The 20,179-nt window shown below is 45.6% G+C and overlaps 1 protein-coding gene across 3 annotated transcripts in view; it reads left to right on the top strand.

Moving 5' to 3' along the window:
- The window catches only part of FAM117B (family with sequence similarity 117 member B), an 86,388-nt gene that overhangs the window by 43,983 nt on the left and 22,226 nt on the right, over window positions 1-20,179 (top strand). For all 3 annotated transcript variants that reach the window (XM_061607963.1, XM_061607964.1, XM_061607962.1), the window contains 2 exons: window positions 1,312-1,455; window positions 8,311-8,536. In XM_061607963.1, coding sequence (XP_061463947.1) covers window positions 1,312-1,455; window positions 8,311-8,536 — 370 coding nt within the window. The remainder of the gene's footprint in view (window positions 1-1,311; window positions 1,456-8,310; window positions 8,537-20,179) is intronic.

Below are 20,179 nucleotides of genomic sequence, written 5' to 3'. Positions count from 1 at the left end.
CTTAGTATTCCTATGGGCTCTCACCCACTTGTCAAACATTTTTTGAAGGGGGCCGCCCTACTGTCGCTAGCAGTTTGTCACCGCTTTCCTTCGTGGAGTTTATCAAAGGTCCTGCAAGCCCTACAGCGGCCTCCTTTTGAGCCCCTTCGATCTGTGCCATTACGACTTTTGGCCTTCAAAGTCCTGTTCCTAGTGGCGATCACCTCAGCGAGAAGAGTCTCAGAGTTGGGGGCACTGTGCTCGGCCTGCCATCTCTATATTTTCCATAAGGACTCAGTGGTGCTGCGTCTAGATCCTTCCGTCCCACGTTTGTTTCGGCATTCCACTGTAACCAGGACATTGTTCTGTCCGGATCCTGTCCATCCACTGGAGAAGGCCTGGCACTTGCTAGATGTCCGAAGGGCCCTCAAGACCTACCTGTCTCGAACCCAGGACATACGGCCCACGAATTCACTATTTGTATCCTTTCACCCTTGTAGAACTGGACACCCTTTTCCCCAGAGTACGTTATCTTGTTGGTTGCGGGCCTGCATTGCATTGGCCTATGAGTCCCTTCAGCTGCCAGTGCCTTGTAACATAACGGCACATTCAACTAGGTCAGCAGCCACTACGGCTGCTTTCGCAACCAGTGCCCCTCTGGCAGAGATTTGCAGAGCGGCTGTAGAGTTTACCCCAAATTCTTTCATAAGACATTATAAGATAGACCGTTACGCTTCTGCTGATGCCTCCATTGGCAGGCGTGTGTTACAACAGGTTATTTCTGACAAGTAGCCAGGGGGCGGTCCCTCCCTATTAGGGGCTGCTTTGGTACATCCCACATGATGTAGGACCACCTGAGGAAAATGTACCATTGGTATCACCCGAAGGGTGATTTTCTCAGGTGGTCCGACATCATGGCCCTCCCTGTTGGAGGCTGTTTGGGTTATTTGATACCTTGCTACTTGTCACTCTTCAGAGTTATACTGTTTAAACTATTTAGCCAAGTCAGGACCCTTTTGGAACTGTTTTAAAATGCTTGCGATCTTTGGGTTATTGTTTGGGACAATTTTTCCTTGCTGTTAGGCCCATTGGCCTTTTCTGTCTTTTCAGATGTATCTCACTTCGGTCTCGTCACGAATGAACTGGAGTAGGAGGGGCTGGATGCCCCAGGTCTTGACTTCGATCCATTCTTGCCTTCGGACGCTAGATGGCGCTATATCCCACATGATGTCGGACCACCTGAGAAAATCACCCTTCAAGTGATACCAATGGTACATTTTACACTACAGGAATTTAACCTCTTTTCAATTACCCTTTTTTTGGGTTCTCTAGCCTCCAGTCCCAAAGAGTGTGCTAGTTCCTGTGATACCAATAACCAAGTCAACAGGATCGCGTTTCCGTAACAGCATCGAGGGGTTGAACCAGGAGATTGAAATAATTATAAAGGAGACAGGAGAGAAAGAGGAACAACTTATTGTGAGTACACTATTGTAGTCAAATAGATTTTAAATTCCACTTTTAAGCTACTAAGTATAATGGACACTTAATCCATCGTACAAGTTATTCAGTGTATGAAAGATAGAGAAGTAAGCAAGCAAATTGATGATTCAGTGCAAAGATCAAGGAGTTCATCCACCGTAGTATTTTAACAAAGTGTGTGTGCTGGGAAGGCTCTAATATTTAGAAGTTATGAGGACTAGTAGACATTGGATCTTTTTAGACATAATGATACTGGCTTTTTAAACCATGGTGTGAAATCCAGAAATGAATGTCAGGCTAATGGCATCATCCCTTCCTGTTCCGTACCCTCCCCTCCCCTGCACATCAGGTTTGACATTGTAATTTTGCTTTAAATTCACAAGTTCGTCATTACATCTGAAATGGAAAACTGGTTTAATGTCTGTTTACTAGCTATCATTTTAAACCAGGATCAAATCATGGTTAATAAATTGGCATTAAGCACAGTTCCCATACTATGGTTCTCCAGTGGTTCCTGGAGGGCATTCAATAGCTTGGGATGGTGCCTCCCCCGGGCATGGTAGGCAGGGTCCAAACTTCAGATCACCTCATCCAGGGAAGGGGCCATTCTACTCTACAGACCTGCCCTGCCTACTGCTATGGATAGTTGGGGTCTGGCTGTGCTCCCTAAGAGCCAGCCACCTTCTATCTCTTGCTTTTTCCTTAAAACCTCATCTTTTTGTTTTTCAGTGCTTCTCCATCCCTCTTTCTCTCGCTGTTCCTTTTTTTTACCAGTGTTCTTCCCCTTCCCTTTCCCTCCCTATGCGGCTTCCCAGTACAGGGCGGGGCTAGGCAAACATATAGAGGGCTGTTAGGCCTACAGCGAGGGAGCAGATTTCTAGGCAATGGTTCACACCTTCCCGTTTGGAGGAGAGCTGTGACCGCGTTGCAGCCCGCACAGTAGTGACTTTTTCCTTGGGGGTTTTGGTGACTGTCTGTTTGGTAGAATCAGCAGCGAGGCACAAGGCGTGGCCTTTGGCTACTCATGTGCAGCGTGGAAAGGTGCAAAAAGGTAGCACTAGTCCTCTGTGTGCTATCAGGCCCTTCCCCACCCCTGCCTTAGGGTTGGCTGGATGTTTTTCCCAACTGCAATGGCAAGCAAAGGACAGCTATGCTCTCTAAAGAGGAGCAGAGTGATCTGATCCAGCAGCAGATCTTGCCTTACTCCCAGCAGTCAGGAGAGGTGATGGAGCACCTCATGGAGGGGGTGAGTAGAGGCCACTTGGCAGATCCCTCTTCTCCCCCTCTCCTGGGAAGGAGGATTTCCCCAAAGTTCTGTCATGGATAAGGGGGATTGTAGTCAAGGAGGTTAGGAGTTTAGGGCCAACACAAGTAGGGACAGACCCCAGCCTAGGGATCAAGCACTGTAAGAGGAAATGCCCATTCACATCAGGGCACAAGAAAATGAGACACTTCAGGTCTCCTCTCCGTTCACCAATGCACCCATAGGAAGGGGCATAAGAAGAAACAAAAACACAACACTGAAGGGACTCATTCCTCTCACCACCCCAAAGGGAAGCAGGGGGGCAAGAGGGTGATGAGTAGACAGGCAGGTACAGCTTTGGGACTACCGTCAGACGTGGAGCACTCTCCCTCTTCAGAGGACAGAGAGGAGGGGGAGCTCCCTGAGGAAGAAGTGGAGGCCCCACCTCCAAAAGGGAGGCTTTTCCAGGCAGAGTTCTTCCCCGTATTGTTGGCAAAGGCTAGACAGAACTTCCTGAGGAACAGCCCAAGGAAGATGAACAGAGTACATCCACTGCCTCAAAAGGCTCCAAGACAGCTTTCCCAGATGGCCAGCCAAAGATGGATACTCTACCCATCCCAGACTCCTTCCACGCATTATGGAATACAGAATGGACTACTCCAGCCAAACACAAACCAGTGCACAAGCTGGTTAGTAGGCACTACTACTTTGCGTCAGTGGTGATGGGGCAGTTAAAGAATCCTGCTGTGAATTCTGCAGTTGTCACTTTTTCCTCTTCTGCTGCCATCCCCACTGAGGGGGAAGCGCCCCCCCCCGAAGGATGCCAGTGACAAGAGAGTGGAAGTGGTGCTGTGCAGGGACTTTGAGACACAAGGCTCAGCCTTCAGAGCTTCAGCTGCTGCATCTGTGTTTGTGCAGGCAAACATGATGTGGGCAAATGAGCTGATGGCCAGGGACAACACTCCAAAGCAAGTGAAGGATGGCTTGAAGAACTCACTGGCAGCGGCCTTCTAATCAGATGCTACAAGGGAAGTGATGATGTTGAATGCCAGGGCAATAGCCTCTAGCACGGTGGCTAGATGCAATCTCTGGCTCAGACACGGGGAAGTGGACCCTGGCTGACAAAGTTGCCTGGCCAACACCACTTTTGGGGGGGCTAAGTTATTTGGGGAACCACTGGAGAAAGTCCTAGCGGAGACAAGGGATAAACAGAAGGCCCTTCCCATGGGTAAGAAGGACAAGCGCAAAAGCAGGCAGCAGCAGTCCTTTTGGAGTTCGAGACACTTCCATCATCAGAATACCTTGACAGGGTACAAGTCTCGATTGGGGGAAGTCAGATAGGACCCCTAGTTCCAACCAACCCAAATCGCAATCTGCCTTGTACCCCTCCACTTCCAAGTTCCAGAAGGGGTCAAAGAAGGGTCAAGCCTCCTGACGCCAGGTCAGCAGCTCGTCACAGAGCCATACTCAACTTGGCAGGGGTGTGGGCCACCACTACATCAGACCATTGGGTTCTCTCCACAGTTACTTCCAGTTACTCCTTGGAGTGGCTGCCCAGGGTCAGGTCTGGGGTGTTTGCTCAATTTTCTTTCTGGTCCTGAAGAAAAATGGGAACATCTAGGCCATCCTAAGCCTCAAGTGGTTGAACTGGAGGATGGCTTTACAAGAAGGTCAAAATGGAGACCTTGAAGTCCATCTCAGAGGCCATCAATCAAGATGATGGAATGACTTCAGTAGACTTTTCCTAAGCTTATCTCCATATTCCAACCACTGGTGGTACAGGAGATACCTTGGTTTCTGTTATGCCAACCACCACTATCAGTACAGGTGCTACCCTTCGAGCTTACCTCCACTCCCAGAATATTCACCAAGGTCCTGGTAGCTCTGGTAGCTCATCAACATCTGGGTCAGGGTGCCCTTGAGGGACCAGTGTGCCACAGATGTGCAGCCCACCTTGGATTGTCTCACTAGTCACGGCTTTGTAGTGAACTACGATAAGAGTGCCCTGGAGCCCACATAACATCTCAGAGTTCAGATAAACTTGGTCCACTTCAGCATGAGGCTTAGGAACAGGTAAACAAGGTCCAGGATCTCGCAGCAAAGGTGATTTTGTATGGATCTGGCCAAATTGCAGGGAATGCTGGTTTCCTGCCACGATCTTGTGAACTGGGTTCGGTTTCACTCTCATCTTCTCCTTCAAGTGCTACTGCAGCTCCAAGACCAGATTGCGGAGTCATGCAAGTTGACATTCCGATCAGTCCAGACCTGTGCGTGGAACTGGGATGGTGGTTGACCCCTCGTTGGTTTCTGGCAGGGGTAAGCTTAGAGACATCAGTGAAGAAGATCCTGACCACGAATGCCAGCCTCTACGGATGGGGAGCACATTTGGACTCTCATGTGACACAGGAAGTATGGAAGGACAGTGAGCGGCTACAAAGTATCAACTGGCTGAAGTTCTGGGCAGTGCAATTGGCACTCCAGGAATTCACCTCACAGGTCATGGGGGCTCACATCCTGGTGAGGACTGACAATACCGTGGCCAAAGCATACATCAATTGTCAAAGAGGGATGAGATTGGCCGCTCTGACAAAGGAGGCCCAGTTGTTGCTGCGATGGGCGAAAGCTCATCTCCTATCCTTGATGGCAGAACTCGTGGCTAGAGTCCAGAATGTAACCACGGACTGGCTGAGCAGAACATCCCTTTCAGACACAGAGTGGGATCTTCACCCCCACGTCTTCCAGGAAATCATCCAGATCTTTGGAGTTTCACAGGTGGATCTTTTTGCGACACACCAAAATATACACCTCAGCAGGTTTTTTCCCCATTTTCATCACCTGGAAGCCCAGGGGTTGGATGCCTTGGTGACGGATTGGCCAGCAGGTCATCTTTATGTATTTCCTCCCCATCCCAGTCCTTCTGCAGTCAGTCACATCAAACACCTGAAAGCCGAGGTGATTTTGGTGGCACCATATTGGCCAAGAAAGGCATGGTTCCTGTGTCAGTTCAGAACCCATGGCATCTTCCTTTCCGGGCAGACATGTTGAGTCGGGGCCTGATCCTCCACTCACACCCAGAAATCTTGCAGCTGACAGCGTGGAGGCTGAGCAGCAGTGGTTAGCAGAATTGGGGGTTTTCAGGGCAGTCCTCGATACTTCCTTGGCATATGAAAGCCTTCAACCTATAAGACCGATGGCTTCACTTGGAAGGTTTATGTAGAGTGGTGCCAGGCTAATGAGCGGGACCCAGCTTCTCGGGAGATGGCAGATGTGCTGGGGTTCCTGCAGGCCAGAGTGGAAATGGGCCTTAGTACAAATACCCTTAAGCACCAGACCCCAGCTATAAGCATTCTTGACTGCAAAGATGATACTTTATGTTGGCGGTTCCTCAAGTGGGTGGGGCTACAGAATCCCCATGTTATTTATTGGTTCCCCACATGGAACTTAAACTGGGTACTCTCGGCTCTTATGAGACTGCCCTTAGAACCCTTGGCTACATGTGATGTAAAGTTCTTGATCCTTAAGATAGTCTTCCTGATGGCTATTACATCAGCACACAGGGGGACAGAGATAGGGGCCTTGTCTTTGGACCCACAGCTCTGTATTTTCCATCAGGACAAGAAGGTCCTGAGGCCAAACCCATCTTTTATGCTGAAAATCAATTCTGTGTTCCACAGATCTCAGGAGGTAGTCTTTCCTTCATTTTGCCCCAATCTATCTTCTTCTAGGTAATGGGCTTTGCAAACTTTGGATGTGCGTCAGGCACTCAGGTTTTATCTGGATAGGACCGTTAGTTTCAGGAAGTCAGAGGCCCTTTTCATCTCCTTTGGCGGGGTGACTGTGAGTCGGAAGGTTTCCTCTTCGTCCATTTCAGGGTGGCTGAAGGAGGCTATTACCCAGGCCTACCAAATGTTGGGTAAACCACCACCAGGAGGGTTCACGGCCCATTCTCTCAGAAGGGCTTTGCCTCAGCACCCTTTAACGGAGGTTTTCCCATCGCAGAAATCTGTAGAGCTTCCACATGGGCATCCTTGCACACCTTTGCTAAGCGCTACAAGATTGACTGCTGGGCTTCGGTGGATGCTGCCTTTGGAAGGAGGGTTTTGCAGGGATTGTTCATGCATGACCTTCCCTCAACTGGAATCCTGTCCAGGAGGTTGTGAATGTTCTGTTACATCCCAAGCTGCAGAATGCTCTCCAGGAACCACTGGGGCATAAATGGAGATTCTTAACTGTCAGTTCAGGGGTTCCTCTTCATTCCAGTGCTGAGAGTCTGGGTAATGCTGGATCTTAGTGGCTTCTGCCAGCGCAGTACATGAGGGGGAGGTAGTTAGGGCTTCCCTGGGAATTTCATGGCTTGTTTCTAGTTCTTTTTCTTGTGTCTGATGGCTTTCCTGTTAATCTCGCCTGGTTCTTTCTTTTTCTATGGGGCGGTTAGTTCGCACCTCAAGTTTTGCAAGTTGGTACACTTTTCCATGGAAAGGGTGGGCCAGTCGGGCCAAAAGTCCAGCTCTATAGATGGAACACTTCTGGGGGTTGAGGGGTTGTCCTTGTTCTTCCAGTAGGTCTGGAGAGTGGGATGGCCCCTCCTCCTGGGTGAGGTGATCTGAAGATTGGGCCCTGCCTACCGTGCTGGGGGAGGCACCATCTCAAGCTGTTGAATGCCCTCCAGGAACCCCTGGAAGAGAAATGCACTGTAAGAATTTCCCATTTATTTCAGAGACCAGGATTGAAGTGCCAAGCTAGCATGCGAGAGGGGAAATGGAGGAGGGATGTGAGCTTGACACTTGTTCCTGGCTTCATATACTCTAGTTCAGAGGTGGGGAATCCCAGGCTCCAAAGGCTGATTGTGGCCCTCCAGGCCTCTCTGTCTGGCCCTTGGGATGTTTCCCATTCCACACTTTTCACTGGCCCTGCTTCACCGCTTGAGTGATTTTGCCTGGCTGGAGTTGGTCCTTGTACTCTGATAATGCCTCTTGCTTGTCTGGATGAAAGATAGAGAGGGGTGTGTGTAGATACAAACGTATTGTATAAAGGTAAAATTTACATTCATTGTTCTGCCCGCTTTAGTCTTTGGTCAGAAGGTTTCCCAGAGGGGAATGCAACCTTCAGGCTGAAAAAGGTTCTGCTCCCCTGCTCTAGAATAGATTACTAAACCAAGAGTGTTATTTCCCAACCTTCCTGTTATCTCTGAATGTCTCTGATTGGTCTGGGAAGTGTTTTATGCACAAATATGTGTGAGAGTTTCTGAAGTCAATGTCTGTTTAAAGGAATGAGACCAGACCGTAAGAAGGGAGTCATTCATTAAGAACCCTGCTTAAGGCAATTTGGCTGCTTTTTGTACAAGATGATCCCTTTAAATCCTCTTAAACAGATATATATTTTCCCTTTCCCTGGAATTTTTTGAGATCCCAAATCTCCTTAAGTTTGGCTTCCAATCTTTTTCCTTTTTGGGTGTGTGTGTGTTGGAGTCTGAAGAACTACTAATCTTCTGCTAAATAGCTTTATTGATACAAAGGACTAAAGTAGTCTATTTAAAATATAAAGTAATTTCTTATCCAGGCAAGATAAGTGGTCTACTACATGGCAAGGAGTTGGTTTTTATTTAACAGCCGCAAGATATTCCTGATGGCCATCGAGCTCCACCTCCCTTGGTGCAGCGCAGCAGCAGCACTCGCAGCATTGACACACAGACTCCTGGGGGAGCAGAAAAAGGCAGTAACAACAGCAGCAGATCCCAGTCTGTATCCCCTAGCTCATTCCTTGCCATTTCCAATGAGGGCAGTGAAGAGAGCCCATGCTCTGCTGATGACCTACTTGTGGATCCCAGAGATAAAGGTACTTGCTGAAAAGTGGTCATAATAATCATGTCACAAACTCAAGAATTAGACTAAGAAACCTTGTTTTGTGCCTAGCTAGGGTCTCTGTATCCTAGAACCATGCACCATTTACTTTAAAACAGAGGTATTCTGTATTTAGTTTCAGCATTTTTATTTAGATACTCTTGATGAGATGATACTCAAATGTTCTTTATTGTTCCATGGTTTATTTTTCATTCACAGGCCAGAATCTTAAAAAAAAAACTATTAAAAACACTTGCATATTGCTTTTGATTTCAAAAAAGTGTCAGGGCAGTCTACAGAACAATAAAACAGTAATAAAACATCAGTATCAATTACAGTAGCTACAAATGCCAGAAAACTGGTGTTAACAGTCAGAAAAAGCTCAGGTGAAGAAGTATGTTTTAAATTGTCAGCAGAAGCAACCAGCGGTTGGTGCCAGGTGCGTCACTACGGCGGTGCGGCGGGTGCGGGCCGCACCGGGTGTCACCAAGTGACACGAGACGGGGGTGTCACCAAGTGACACGAGACGGGGGTGTCACCACGAGACGGGGGTGTCACCACGAGACGGGGGTGTCACCACGAGCCGCCCCCCGCCCTAGGCATCGCCGCCGGGAAGCAACAGAGAGGGGCGAGCACGGCGACTGCCCTCTTCACTCAGCACCTGCCCTGCCGCTTCACAGGCTGGCAGAATGGTGCGATCTCTCTCCCTCTTCGCAGTTCCAGCAGCCTGAGGCCGGGCATGCTGCCAAGCAACCCAGAAAATCCCTCCTGGCTTTAGGCTGTGTGCGGCGGCGGCGGCTGCTGCTGCTGCTGAGGGCTGGTTGGCTGGACGCCGGCCTCTTGGCGGGCCAGCCAACAAGCCAGCCAGCGTTCAGCCTCCCACGCGGGGCCGGGCGGTGGAGAGGCGGGAGTGACGGAGTGACGCAGTTCTGTCCTTCCCCGGCGTAATAGACAGCCGGATGGCCCTGCCTGGCCCCGCTGGAAGGAAGGAGGTGGGGGGGCGACGGGAAGTGTGAGAAGGATGCACTGGCCTTGGGCGCTACCGGTTAGGGACAGCCCCGAGCAAGCGGCCGGCCAGCTCGGGTAAGTCATGATTCCCCAAGGCTGCTGCTTGCCTAGTCTCACTTTCCCTGGTGGGGAGGCCCGTTGAGCTCCGCGGGGGCTTACTTTTAGTGGAGGGGTGCAGCAAGTACATCAGCAATAAAGCACTGGGTTGTGTTTTATTTAGCCAATTCACTTCTACTCAAAGTAGGGCCATTGAACTGAATGGATCAAGTCATGTCCCATATTTTCAATGGGTCTACTTCTCAGTGTGCAAACCTAGGTACACTTACGTGGGAGCAGTGCTGGAAATTTTGGAGGGGGAGTGCCATAATGAAATCTCAAAGCCCTTCCCCCCCATTTTAGCCAAATCCTTCTTCCAAACAAGATTCTAAACATGCTTTTAGTTGTTTCAATTGTTTTAAATGTAATTATATTGGGTGGTATTCAGTGCTAGTCTTTACTCAGTGCAGACCCATTGAAGTTAATGAACATGACTAAGGCTGCAATCCAGTACACACTTCTTGTTGTTGTTATGTGCCTTCAAGTCGATTACGATGTATGGCAACACTCTGAGTCAGCTACCTCCAAGAGCATCTGTCATGAACCACCCTGTTCAGATCTTGTAAGTTCAGGTCTGTGGCTTCCTTTATGGAGTCAATCCATCTCTTGTTTGGTCTTCCTTTTTTTCTACTTCCTTCTGTTTTCCCCAGCATTATTATCTTTTCTAATGAATCATGTGTTCTCATTATGTGTCCAAAGTATGATAACCTCAGTTTCATCATTTTAGCTTTTAGTGACAGTTCTGGTTTAATTTGTTCTAACACCCAATTATTTGTCTTTTTTGCAGTCCGTGGTATGCGCAAAGCTCTCCTCCAGCACCACATTTCAAATCAGTTGATTTTTCTCTTATGCACACTTACATAGGAGTAAGTCCCATTGAACCTAATGGACATTACTTCTGAGTAGACATATATTGGCTTGCACTGTAACTTAGGTCCATTAATTTCAGTGGGCCTCCTCTGAGTAGGACTGAGTTGAATACCACCCATAGAAGGCTGCCTTATGTCATCTGGTCCATCTAGCTCAGGATTGTCTACACTGACTGGCAGCGGCTCTCCATGGTTTCAGACCGGAGTCCTTCCCAGCCCTACCGGTTACATGAGGTTCAGGTTGCGTTATCAGTGTCCAGGAAAGCTTTAAACCTGTCTAAAGTCTTCCTAGGAAGGGAGCAATTAAGAGACAAAATAAGCCTGGCTCTTTCACCTCTATAAAAATTACACAACAGTAAAAGTTCCTAAATCTGCACTACTGCAGGGTGTGTGTGTGGAACCATGATTCTCATATGGAACGCGATTAACTCCCAAAATAACTGAGGGGACGACACTGAAGTGCCACTGGAGGCTGATTCATTAATTAGGGCAAGTAGGGCACCACCCCACCAAGCTAAGTCTGCCCTCAGCCAACCCCCATCTGCCAGTCTGGCCTGCCTACCTCCTTACTTACAACCAGTCTAGGGGCGGCCCTGCTTGCCATATTCCTTCTGCTCCCTAATCTCAGTGGTGAATGTTCACTTTAACCACATGAAACTATGTATAAATGTAAATACATTTAGGCTGTGAGTATGATATTGTAATTTAAAGGTGTAATTTTAATTTTGCTAGTTGTTTATGTCACTACTATTGCTAATACATTCAGTGGTATACGGGAATTACAATTTACGAGTAACATTAGTACAAAAAACATTACTAAGGATTCTGTATGGTCTGGTACGGGAGGAGGTCCATGGGAGTGACACCATGAGTTACCACACCAGGTGACACCAACCCTAGTGACGCCACTGGTTGGTGCCTGTCTGATTGCCATGGGGACACTATTCTACAAGGTAGGTGCCACCACAATGAGAGCCCTTCTCCATACGACTATAATATGGACATCTGTAGGCCTTGGTAGGTTCATGCAAAGTGGTTGCAATTTACCTAGTGGAATTTCACCTTTGCTTCAAATCGCAAATTACTTTTTAACCACTCCAGATTTCTGAAAACCGGGTGACATGGGAGCATGGTTTTAAGAAAAAAAAAAGTCTGAAGTCCTCTTGAGATAATGGAACCAGTTCCACTGTTGGTTTCTCCAATGCTGTGGCTTTGAAAACATTAGTGTACTACCATCACAATTAATTAATTAATTAATTGTTCAAAATGACTTAATATTTTAAAAATCTCTAAATGGTGAACACTATGCACAATATAAAACAATATTCATTAAAACAAAAGTACAAATTTAAAACCAATAAAACAATAGTAGAAAAACATATAAAAACAAAGAACAGATTCAGGAATTCATGAACATAAAACAGGGTCTTATTGTTCACGAAAAGGCTATGCAAAAATATGTCTTTACAAGCATTTCTGTAGGATTCAGTGCCATAAGCAATATTTCCCCAGATGATCTAAGTGATCTTACAAGCCTATACAGGCAGGTAACCTGGTCCCAAATTGTTCAGGGCTTTATATGTTAACAACACATTGAGTATGGCCTGGTAGCTGATAAACAGCCAGTGTAATTCCCTCAGCACAGGTGTAATATGTGCATGCCCAGGTGTTCCACTCAATGACCTGGACGCAGCATTCTGGATCAATCCCAAGGGAACCCCATGTAGAGCACATTGCAGTATTCTAATTATGAGGTTATCACCACATGAATCACAGTGACTAAGCTATCCCTGGCCAGGAAGGAGCCTAATATTACAACATGTGTTCTTGGGAACCTGAGTGTGTGAACCTGCCACCCACATGTTCCATGAAACACACCTCCTTGATAGGGGGATCTTTTGCTAGGGATAAAAAAAAGTGCTTTGCCCTGAAATGTGCCTAAATGGTGCGTGTATAACCCAAGAAATGCAGGTCCAAACCAGACTAAAGCAAAGTTTTCTTTTATTGAGAGAAAAGAGAAGGATAGCATTACAAAATTACTGGGTGCATGGCAGCAGTAATCATTAATATCCTAACCCATTCATGACTTTAAACTAAAGAGATCAAAGGACCCTATTACTGTAAAGAGTGACAGGTAGGAGAGATTATCTATCATAGGCCCAGGCGTGGGCAGTGGAATGCAGCTAAAGTGGTGTGGAAGAGCTCTGACCCAAAATCAGGAAGGAATCTGTTTGCCCCAAGGCATGTGCTGAGACACCGAACCCCTTCCTGATTCTGTGCCTGCCATCCTCCATTGCGTTCTTTGAGAGCGTTGTTACACGTGTTAGAGCTTAGATTGTCATTACCCCCCTTCTCTCCCTCAAGCCTCTTTTTAAAAGACACTTTTTCTCTCTCAACTCCCCTGAAAAAGGAGGGGTCTGGGTATGAGGTGATTTTGTGTGTGTGTGTGTGTGTGTGCATTTTTCTATTTGACACTAAGAAACTCGGGCTACTTTCCTAAAGCTTTCTTTGAACAATGGGATAATTCTGCTAGGCGTGAGGAACGTCTGCCAAGGAAGAAGATAGATTCCAGTTTCTTTTGGTTATTTTTGTTGCTCACAGGATGACTTTGTTGTACACAGTACCTCAGGAACACATAACCAGCATAACAAAGGGGGTGTGGGGTGGAAGTTATAGTCCGGCAGGCTCCAGGGCCTTGCACCTCGTAACAGTCCCCCCATTGAAAAGCATCTGAATATACTTACACAGATGTCTTTTCACACCTCAGATTTCATGGTCTTGCCCTTAGTTCTCATGCTTACTTCCATCTGGTGTAACTGTGCCATTTGGGACAGGATGCATCTTACAAGGGCCATTAAGACAAAGACCAGAATTACTTGAAATATTAGAATCACCACAATAGGGTGTACTAAAAGGTTTAAACTTCCTCTTGCTCTTTCACTCCAGCCAAGCAGTCCATCCCACCACTTGTGTGTCCCTGTCTGTTTAATCTTGGCTGCTATGTTGGTGATGGCATGGCGTTCATGTGGAGTGTGGCTTAGTCTCCCAAGTGTATCACTGCTTCTAATTGCTTCTGTAACATAGGGTGGAAAAGTAACTGTTGGAGATCAGCGAGGCCATAACCTAATGCAATAGGTCAGAGGTTTTGAAACAAATTTGGATTAACTAATATTCTCTGAATGGTCCATACTGGGCATTAAATGAAAAATCACATCCTATTATTTCCTCCATACTGCAATAGCATCTATTAATATATCTTAGCATAGGTTGTATATAATACTTATCAATAACATAATCACAAAACGTTCTAAGGCACACGCACCCATGTCCAGAATATATAATAGTTGAACTTGATTCATTTCTTACTATGAAAGAGCAATAAGAAACATCATTCTGAGAGAAAAGCAATCTTGATGGGATTCCAAACTATCATCTTCACAAACAAATCCTAAATTCTTTGGTGTTGACATCCTTTCACATGGTTACCCATCTTGTATGCTTAACTATAGCCCACTGGTGAAATCCCTGGGCATAAGGAACTAAATCTTGATCTACAGTGATTTCTAAAGGAATTACAGAGTAAACAGTAATGATTTCAGCCGCTTCTACAATTACAATAAACAATCTTAGTGCATGATTTTACCTATCATATGTGGCATTAACTAGGCTGCACCAGTCTTCCGATTTTCTTTCTCCCTTGGAAACCTGTTTTCAAATTAGGGACCTAATTTCCCTGGGTATGAGCCCACTATCTGTCATGTGGATAAGTTCCAAAGCCACTGTATGTGCCCAACTCTGCATTTGAGTGCATGTAATAGCCAAGGAAATATTCTGTTGTAAGGGCTGTGTGTTGTTTACAGTGGCATAATTATCTTTTTCAATTCCCTGTTCCCACATTGGAAGTAAACTTGCTATGATTTGAGGAATTTCAGTAGTCTTTTTCAGAGCCCTGTTGATAGATTATGTCATTTTACTTATTTCTTCAATAGTATAATGTAATTTGTTGGCTAATATTTCATTATTGGTGGCATCCAAAAAGGCAGCTCCAGTACCCAACCACCCTGATAAATCCCACTTATATCTTCTCCCATTCTCTACCTCCCATAAACTAACCCAATTGTCCCATCCCCTATTACTAATCTCTAAATATGAGGCACAGACCGGGAATTCCTTTGCAATATTTAATTTCTCAAATGAGACCACAACCTAATTTGATGATGGTGGTTCAATTTTGTCACGTGAGATCCTATAAGGGTTTTTTCCAAATGGCTTAATTCATTTACTTTTTTAATAAGGGGATTAAGTGTTATGCTTTTTTAAAATGATAAACCTATTTCCAGCCTATAAAACTGGGGTGCTATATTTCTCAATAACGGAAACATACCCTGTTCACCTAAAAGAAATATGATATTGTCCGTAATGACAGTACTTTTCCTGGATAGAAATTATCCAGTCTGGAGGATCGACTGTGTGTATTTTTGTTACATCCATAAGTCCATTGAACTGCTTCCAGTTTGTTATAGTTCTGGGATATTCTTGCCCTGTTGATGAAATCGGGACAAGAGCCAGTTTATTGGTGGGTCTTCTTTTCTTGGCACTTGCCATAAAAACCTGGAAGTGCAATGGTGATCCCTCCCCCCAAGTGACCATAGAAATCAATAAAATGTTGCAAACTTCTTCATGTGTCATGCCGCTGCCTTGGGACATTTCACCGTGTCATGGGGTGCAAGAAATCTTGGTGTCCACTGAAGAATCATGGCAAAAATGAACTTGCTGCTTCTGGGGATCCTGGGTGCATCTAGTTAATCGTGTTTCTTCACAACTGTGTGACAGGTAGCTGATGGAGGACATCTTTTTCCAACTGTTGTCTTCTGGAAGCATTACTTAGTAACCCTGGAAATCGACAGGCCATCTCCACTTCTGGGTCCTGATAACAGATCCAAGCATTTGTGGGGCTTGATGCCAGTATTCTCCAGAATGCCTGCCTTCCATTCTGCATGTGTTCCTAATATTCTCAATATCATCAACAGGATAGGGAGCATGTTCTGGTGCTTTAAGAAAATAACACAGAAATTATTGTTTTTCCTTCCTCCCATGAATCAATCAACTAATTTGCCCAGGACATTCCTTAACCACCACAAATAGTCACTGACTCTTCACCTCTGCACTCCCTTCTTCCATCCTCACATTCTTGAATCACTCACTTAGACCAACGAGGCAAACCTTTTCTTTGTATTGACAAACTGGGAAAGAAAAAAACTTGTATATTGCACCATTTAAGCCGTGCCCATTGAAGAATACCATAGCCATAGACATTATTTAATAACAGACAGAAGTGGCCATCCTTGAAGAATACCATATTACATCTTGGGCAATGAAGTCCTGAATTTGGAATGCATGCACGCAACTAAAACTGGAGAGAGAAAGCACATCAGGTGGTTTGTCCTTCCACTCCTTGGTTACAAGAATTTGTACCTTCAGTGGGGCACAAAGAAAATATTTAGTCCTGTAGGCATCTTTGTTGGTGTATCTGTGTATAAAGTCTTTCCCTCATGTCTTTGTCCACTATCTGAATGCACTTTCCCTGTTTCTTACCATGGGTCATACTTGCATCTTCCCATTTCTTAGACTTAGAGTTGCTTACAGGATCCTTTGCTGCTTTTGTGTCCAAATCATTTTTGGGTAATGCATTTGAATCTGAGATTCCTTTCCCTAATTTTGTGCTTAGTTCTGATACATGTGGGATCTTTCTCTTTTGGATTTCTCTTGCTGCAGATGCAAAACAAAGCATAGTTAGTAGCACCAGCATATAACATTCCAAATACAATTGTGCTTCCATTTCTACCATGGCAGGGAGTTTCACTGGTGAACACCCTGTTTGCAGAGCAATTGCTCTGGGTTCCCTGTTACTCAGCCTGTCAGGGACTGCATGCAATAATACAGTTGCATCAGTGCTGGAATTTGCACACACAAAGGGTGACAATGAAGAAAACAGCTCCCTGTTGGAATCGGCTTTGCAACTGGTCCATTCTCATGCAGATAGCATCAGAAACCAGCTGCTGTTTTGGAAGCCAAATTGTATTAATTTTCAAAGTAAATTCAAATTCTGGATAGACTGAAACAAAACTTCAGTGGGTTGCTTGTGAAATTCATCCATATTTTCTCCCAAGTTTCTAAGCATGTACTAAAGCTGATTATGGAGGGGATCCCCAAAATTCACCAGTTCATTCCCCTGTCGGGTCTGAGTAGGGCCATTACTTTGGTGGGAGGGAGAATTACGTTGCTGTGATTGCTGCTGGAGTTATATAACCCAGGTCTCCTTGAAGCCAAATTACCCCGATTAGAACCAGGTGCCAAGAAAGGGCGGTAGCTCTTCCTTGGGGTCCCTGATTTGAATTGGGTACAACAGATGAATGAGGCCCTTGATTGGTATATATGACAGTTTGAATTGGCTCAAGCCAAACCTCCTTCTGTGTAATGGCAGCTTTTTGCCCCCCTCCAACCTCTCGAAGGAGCTCAGAGACTTGAGAAATAGCCACGCTTAACTCCCACCAAGTAACACCTTCAAGATCCATTCTCCCTATTGCTAACTTGTTTTGAACATTTAACCCCATGTGTATAGCTTCCAAAAAGTATCTGTCATTATACTCATACTGGCCATCTCCCCGAAGTCTCACACGGTCTGCTAAACGTGCAAGGAATTTCTTCTAATTCACATAAACCTCTGGGCTTTCCCCTACACCTTGACTTTCCATCACATATGCCTTTTGCACATTCATCCCAGGCAACAGAGCCTTAATCACAATTCTCATTCAGTCATACACATTCCCTGCATTCACCATTCTGAACGTTGCTTCAATGGAAGCTGCATCTTGCTCAGTGGCACAATATCTTGCCACCTGTGTTAGATCTTGAGCATCAGCAGTAGGATACATTTCATCTGCCCTAGTTAACCAAGTCAAAACTGTGTCCCTATTCAAAGAACCCAAAATATCTGCCACTGCCTATGCCTGGGGAGGGGACCAACGTACAGTCTCTTTGACAATTTTATTATGAGCTGGCCCAATCCCAGTAGTTTCCACCACATTTTTCATTATAATGGGTGCAAGTACCTGTGACTCCTTCCATTCAGGATTTAGAGGAGCAGATGATACAGCATCTTCCGGGGGGGGGAAGAGAGTGGGAAATGTCCCATTCTTCATCCCCATCACCCGAGACATGCATGACTGTGGCCACCAGCCCTTGTTGGACCTGCAACTGTTTTTTCAGTTCTTTAATTTGAGCTTTGCACTCATCATGGCTAACATTCATCTGTTCTCATGCTCTAACTACCAGATGTTCAGCAGTTAATTTCACCCTGGTGCATTCATCTTCCTTTTTCAAGTCCTTACGAGCCATCTCGGCCTGAGCCAATGCCTCGTCTCGCTCCCTCTCCATTTGCCTTAAAGAAGAAGCCCACCAGATTTTTTTCTGGTACCATATTCATTCATTCATGGTCAAAATTGTCACAATCATTTCTCCACCCTTCATTCAAATCCACACATTCCTTTTTAAATGCTTCAGTCAAACTGGCTCGCTCTCTTGCAAAAGTCTCTCTTTCCTGATCAAATGCCTCCTCTGCCTGACTCAACTTATACTCCCTGACTCCTGATTTTTCTTGAGTCTTTCCTTTAACAGATCTGACAAATCCTGACATGCATTATAACGTCCCTAAGTGGCTGCAGTACTTTTCTTTGATTTTGAGGGTTTGTACTCTTTACAGTATCCCTCATATGCTTCATTCATTGTTTTTATAGGGTCATCTGTCTTAAAACAATCATCCTACATGCACCTTCCTTTCCTAATCAACCATTTCTCTATTTTCGATAGGCGCTCTACTGGACTCATAAAGTGTTTTGTTCCCTCCATGACTGCCACTTTTGCCATAAGTTTAGAAATCTCTAACCCAAAAGCCAAATGCAGAGAGTAAAACTGCACACCCGAACAACTGAACCTAATACTGAAATAAGTTCAGGGATGAGCCACCTTCAAATGCCACATTTCCAGATCAAGTCATGAGGAAAGCTGTTGCCACCAGCTTCTCCTGCCAGATTGACTCTCAAAAGGAAAAAACAGCAGGGGGGTATCTAAAGGGACGGGAACCAGTTAGGAGTCTCTGCCAGCCAGAGCACTGAACCTTTCCAGTTCAAATCCTGTTTCCACCTTTCCCCAGTGCCTAGCACCACCAACTCAAGCTACTTGCAAAGCTTCGTTCCCCAGAATTTTGCGGAAGGGGAGGGAGACACAAGTGTTATCAAGGGCTTTCAACATGGATTGGGACCCCGTTTAGGGAACCCCCTTAGTACCTTCTGGCTACTAGTGGGCTAACCTGCTCCATCCAGTATCAACTTTGGCCAAATGCTGTGCCACAATGGCCACCACCGTTTGCCAAAGCTTTGTTGTCAGGGACAGAAGGGGAGGGAGATAACAATGTGCCAAGGAATTTCTATGCCTTAACCTCTAAATTTTACCACAGCATTTAAGGACATTTCCCCACTTATTTTAAACCAAGAGACAGCAAAACATAGTAACAAAGGAAAAGGAAATCACACACATTCCAGACATACTCAGAACTCTGCTACCTGTTTCCCTAGATTGCGGGGCTGTTCACGCGTTACTTTATTTCCTGCAACCCTTGCTGCCTGCATTCTCCACCAATCTGTTATGACACGTGTTCTTGGGAACCTGAGTGTGTGAACCTGCCACCCACATGTCCCATGAAACACACCTCCTTTAGAGGAGGGGGATTTTTTGCTAGGGATAAAACAAGTGCTTTGCCCTGAAATGTGCCTAAATGGTGCGTGTATAACCCAAGAAATGCAGGGCCAAACCAGACTAAAGCAAAGTTTTCTTTTATTGAGAGAAAAGAGAAGGATAGCATTACAAAATTACTGGGTGCATGGCAGCATTAATCATTAATATCCTAACCCATTCATGACTTTAAGCTAAAGAGATCAAAGGACCCTATTACTATAAAGAGTGACAGGTAGGAGAGATTACTTATTCAAGTTTCTTTTGGTTATTTTTGTTGCTCACAGATGACCTTGTTGTACATAGTATGTCAGGAATGCATAACCAGCAAAACAAGTGGGTATGAGGTGGGAGTTATAGTCTGGCAGGCTCCAGGGCCTTGCACCTCGTAACACTAGTTGGGTGTACCATCCTAAGTACATGGGGTGTGGCACAAGCAAAATGGTTGCTACATCTAAAAGAAGCAGAAAAAAAAGGTAGGATCACAAAATGGCATGGATTCCCCCCCCATCTGGCCCATGAATTGAGGAAAATTCACCTACATCAGTCACCACTGTGCATACTCATAGAGAGAAGCTCGTTTCATGTCCCCTGTACAGAGGGGAGGAAGGGAGGGTGAGCAATCCTGGAATCTACTGAAATGTGGGCATTTTTAAGGGGGAGTGTTTAATATAGGGGAGGCCGAACCATCAGGAACTGAGCAGGAAGAGCAAATAATACATGAGAGACTGTGGAATTCTGAGAGGATATTTAGTGAGACTTTTCATGGCACCATAGGAGGTACTGGTGTGTATACTGATGCCCGCAGGTGCCACATTGGCAATCCCTGGTTTAAGGAATACTATAAGAGCATGCTTTGTATTGAAGGACAAACT

The sequence above is a fragment of the Rhineura floridana genome, chromosome 2 (genome assembly GCF_030035675.1).
Source record: "Rhineura floridana isolate rRhiFlo1 chromosome 2, rRhiFlo1.hap2, whole genome shotgun sequence".
NCBI lineage: Eukaryota > Metazoa > Chordata > Lepidosauria > Squamata > Rhineuridae > Rhineura > Rhineura floridana.
This window is presented reverse-complemented; position numbering and strand designations above follow the sequence as displayed.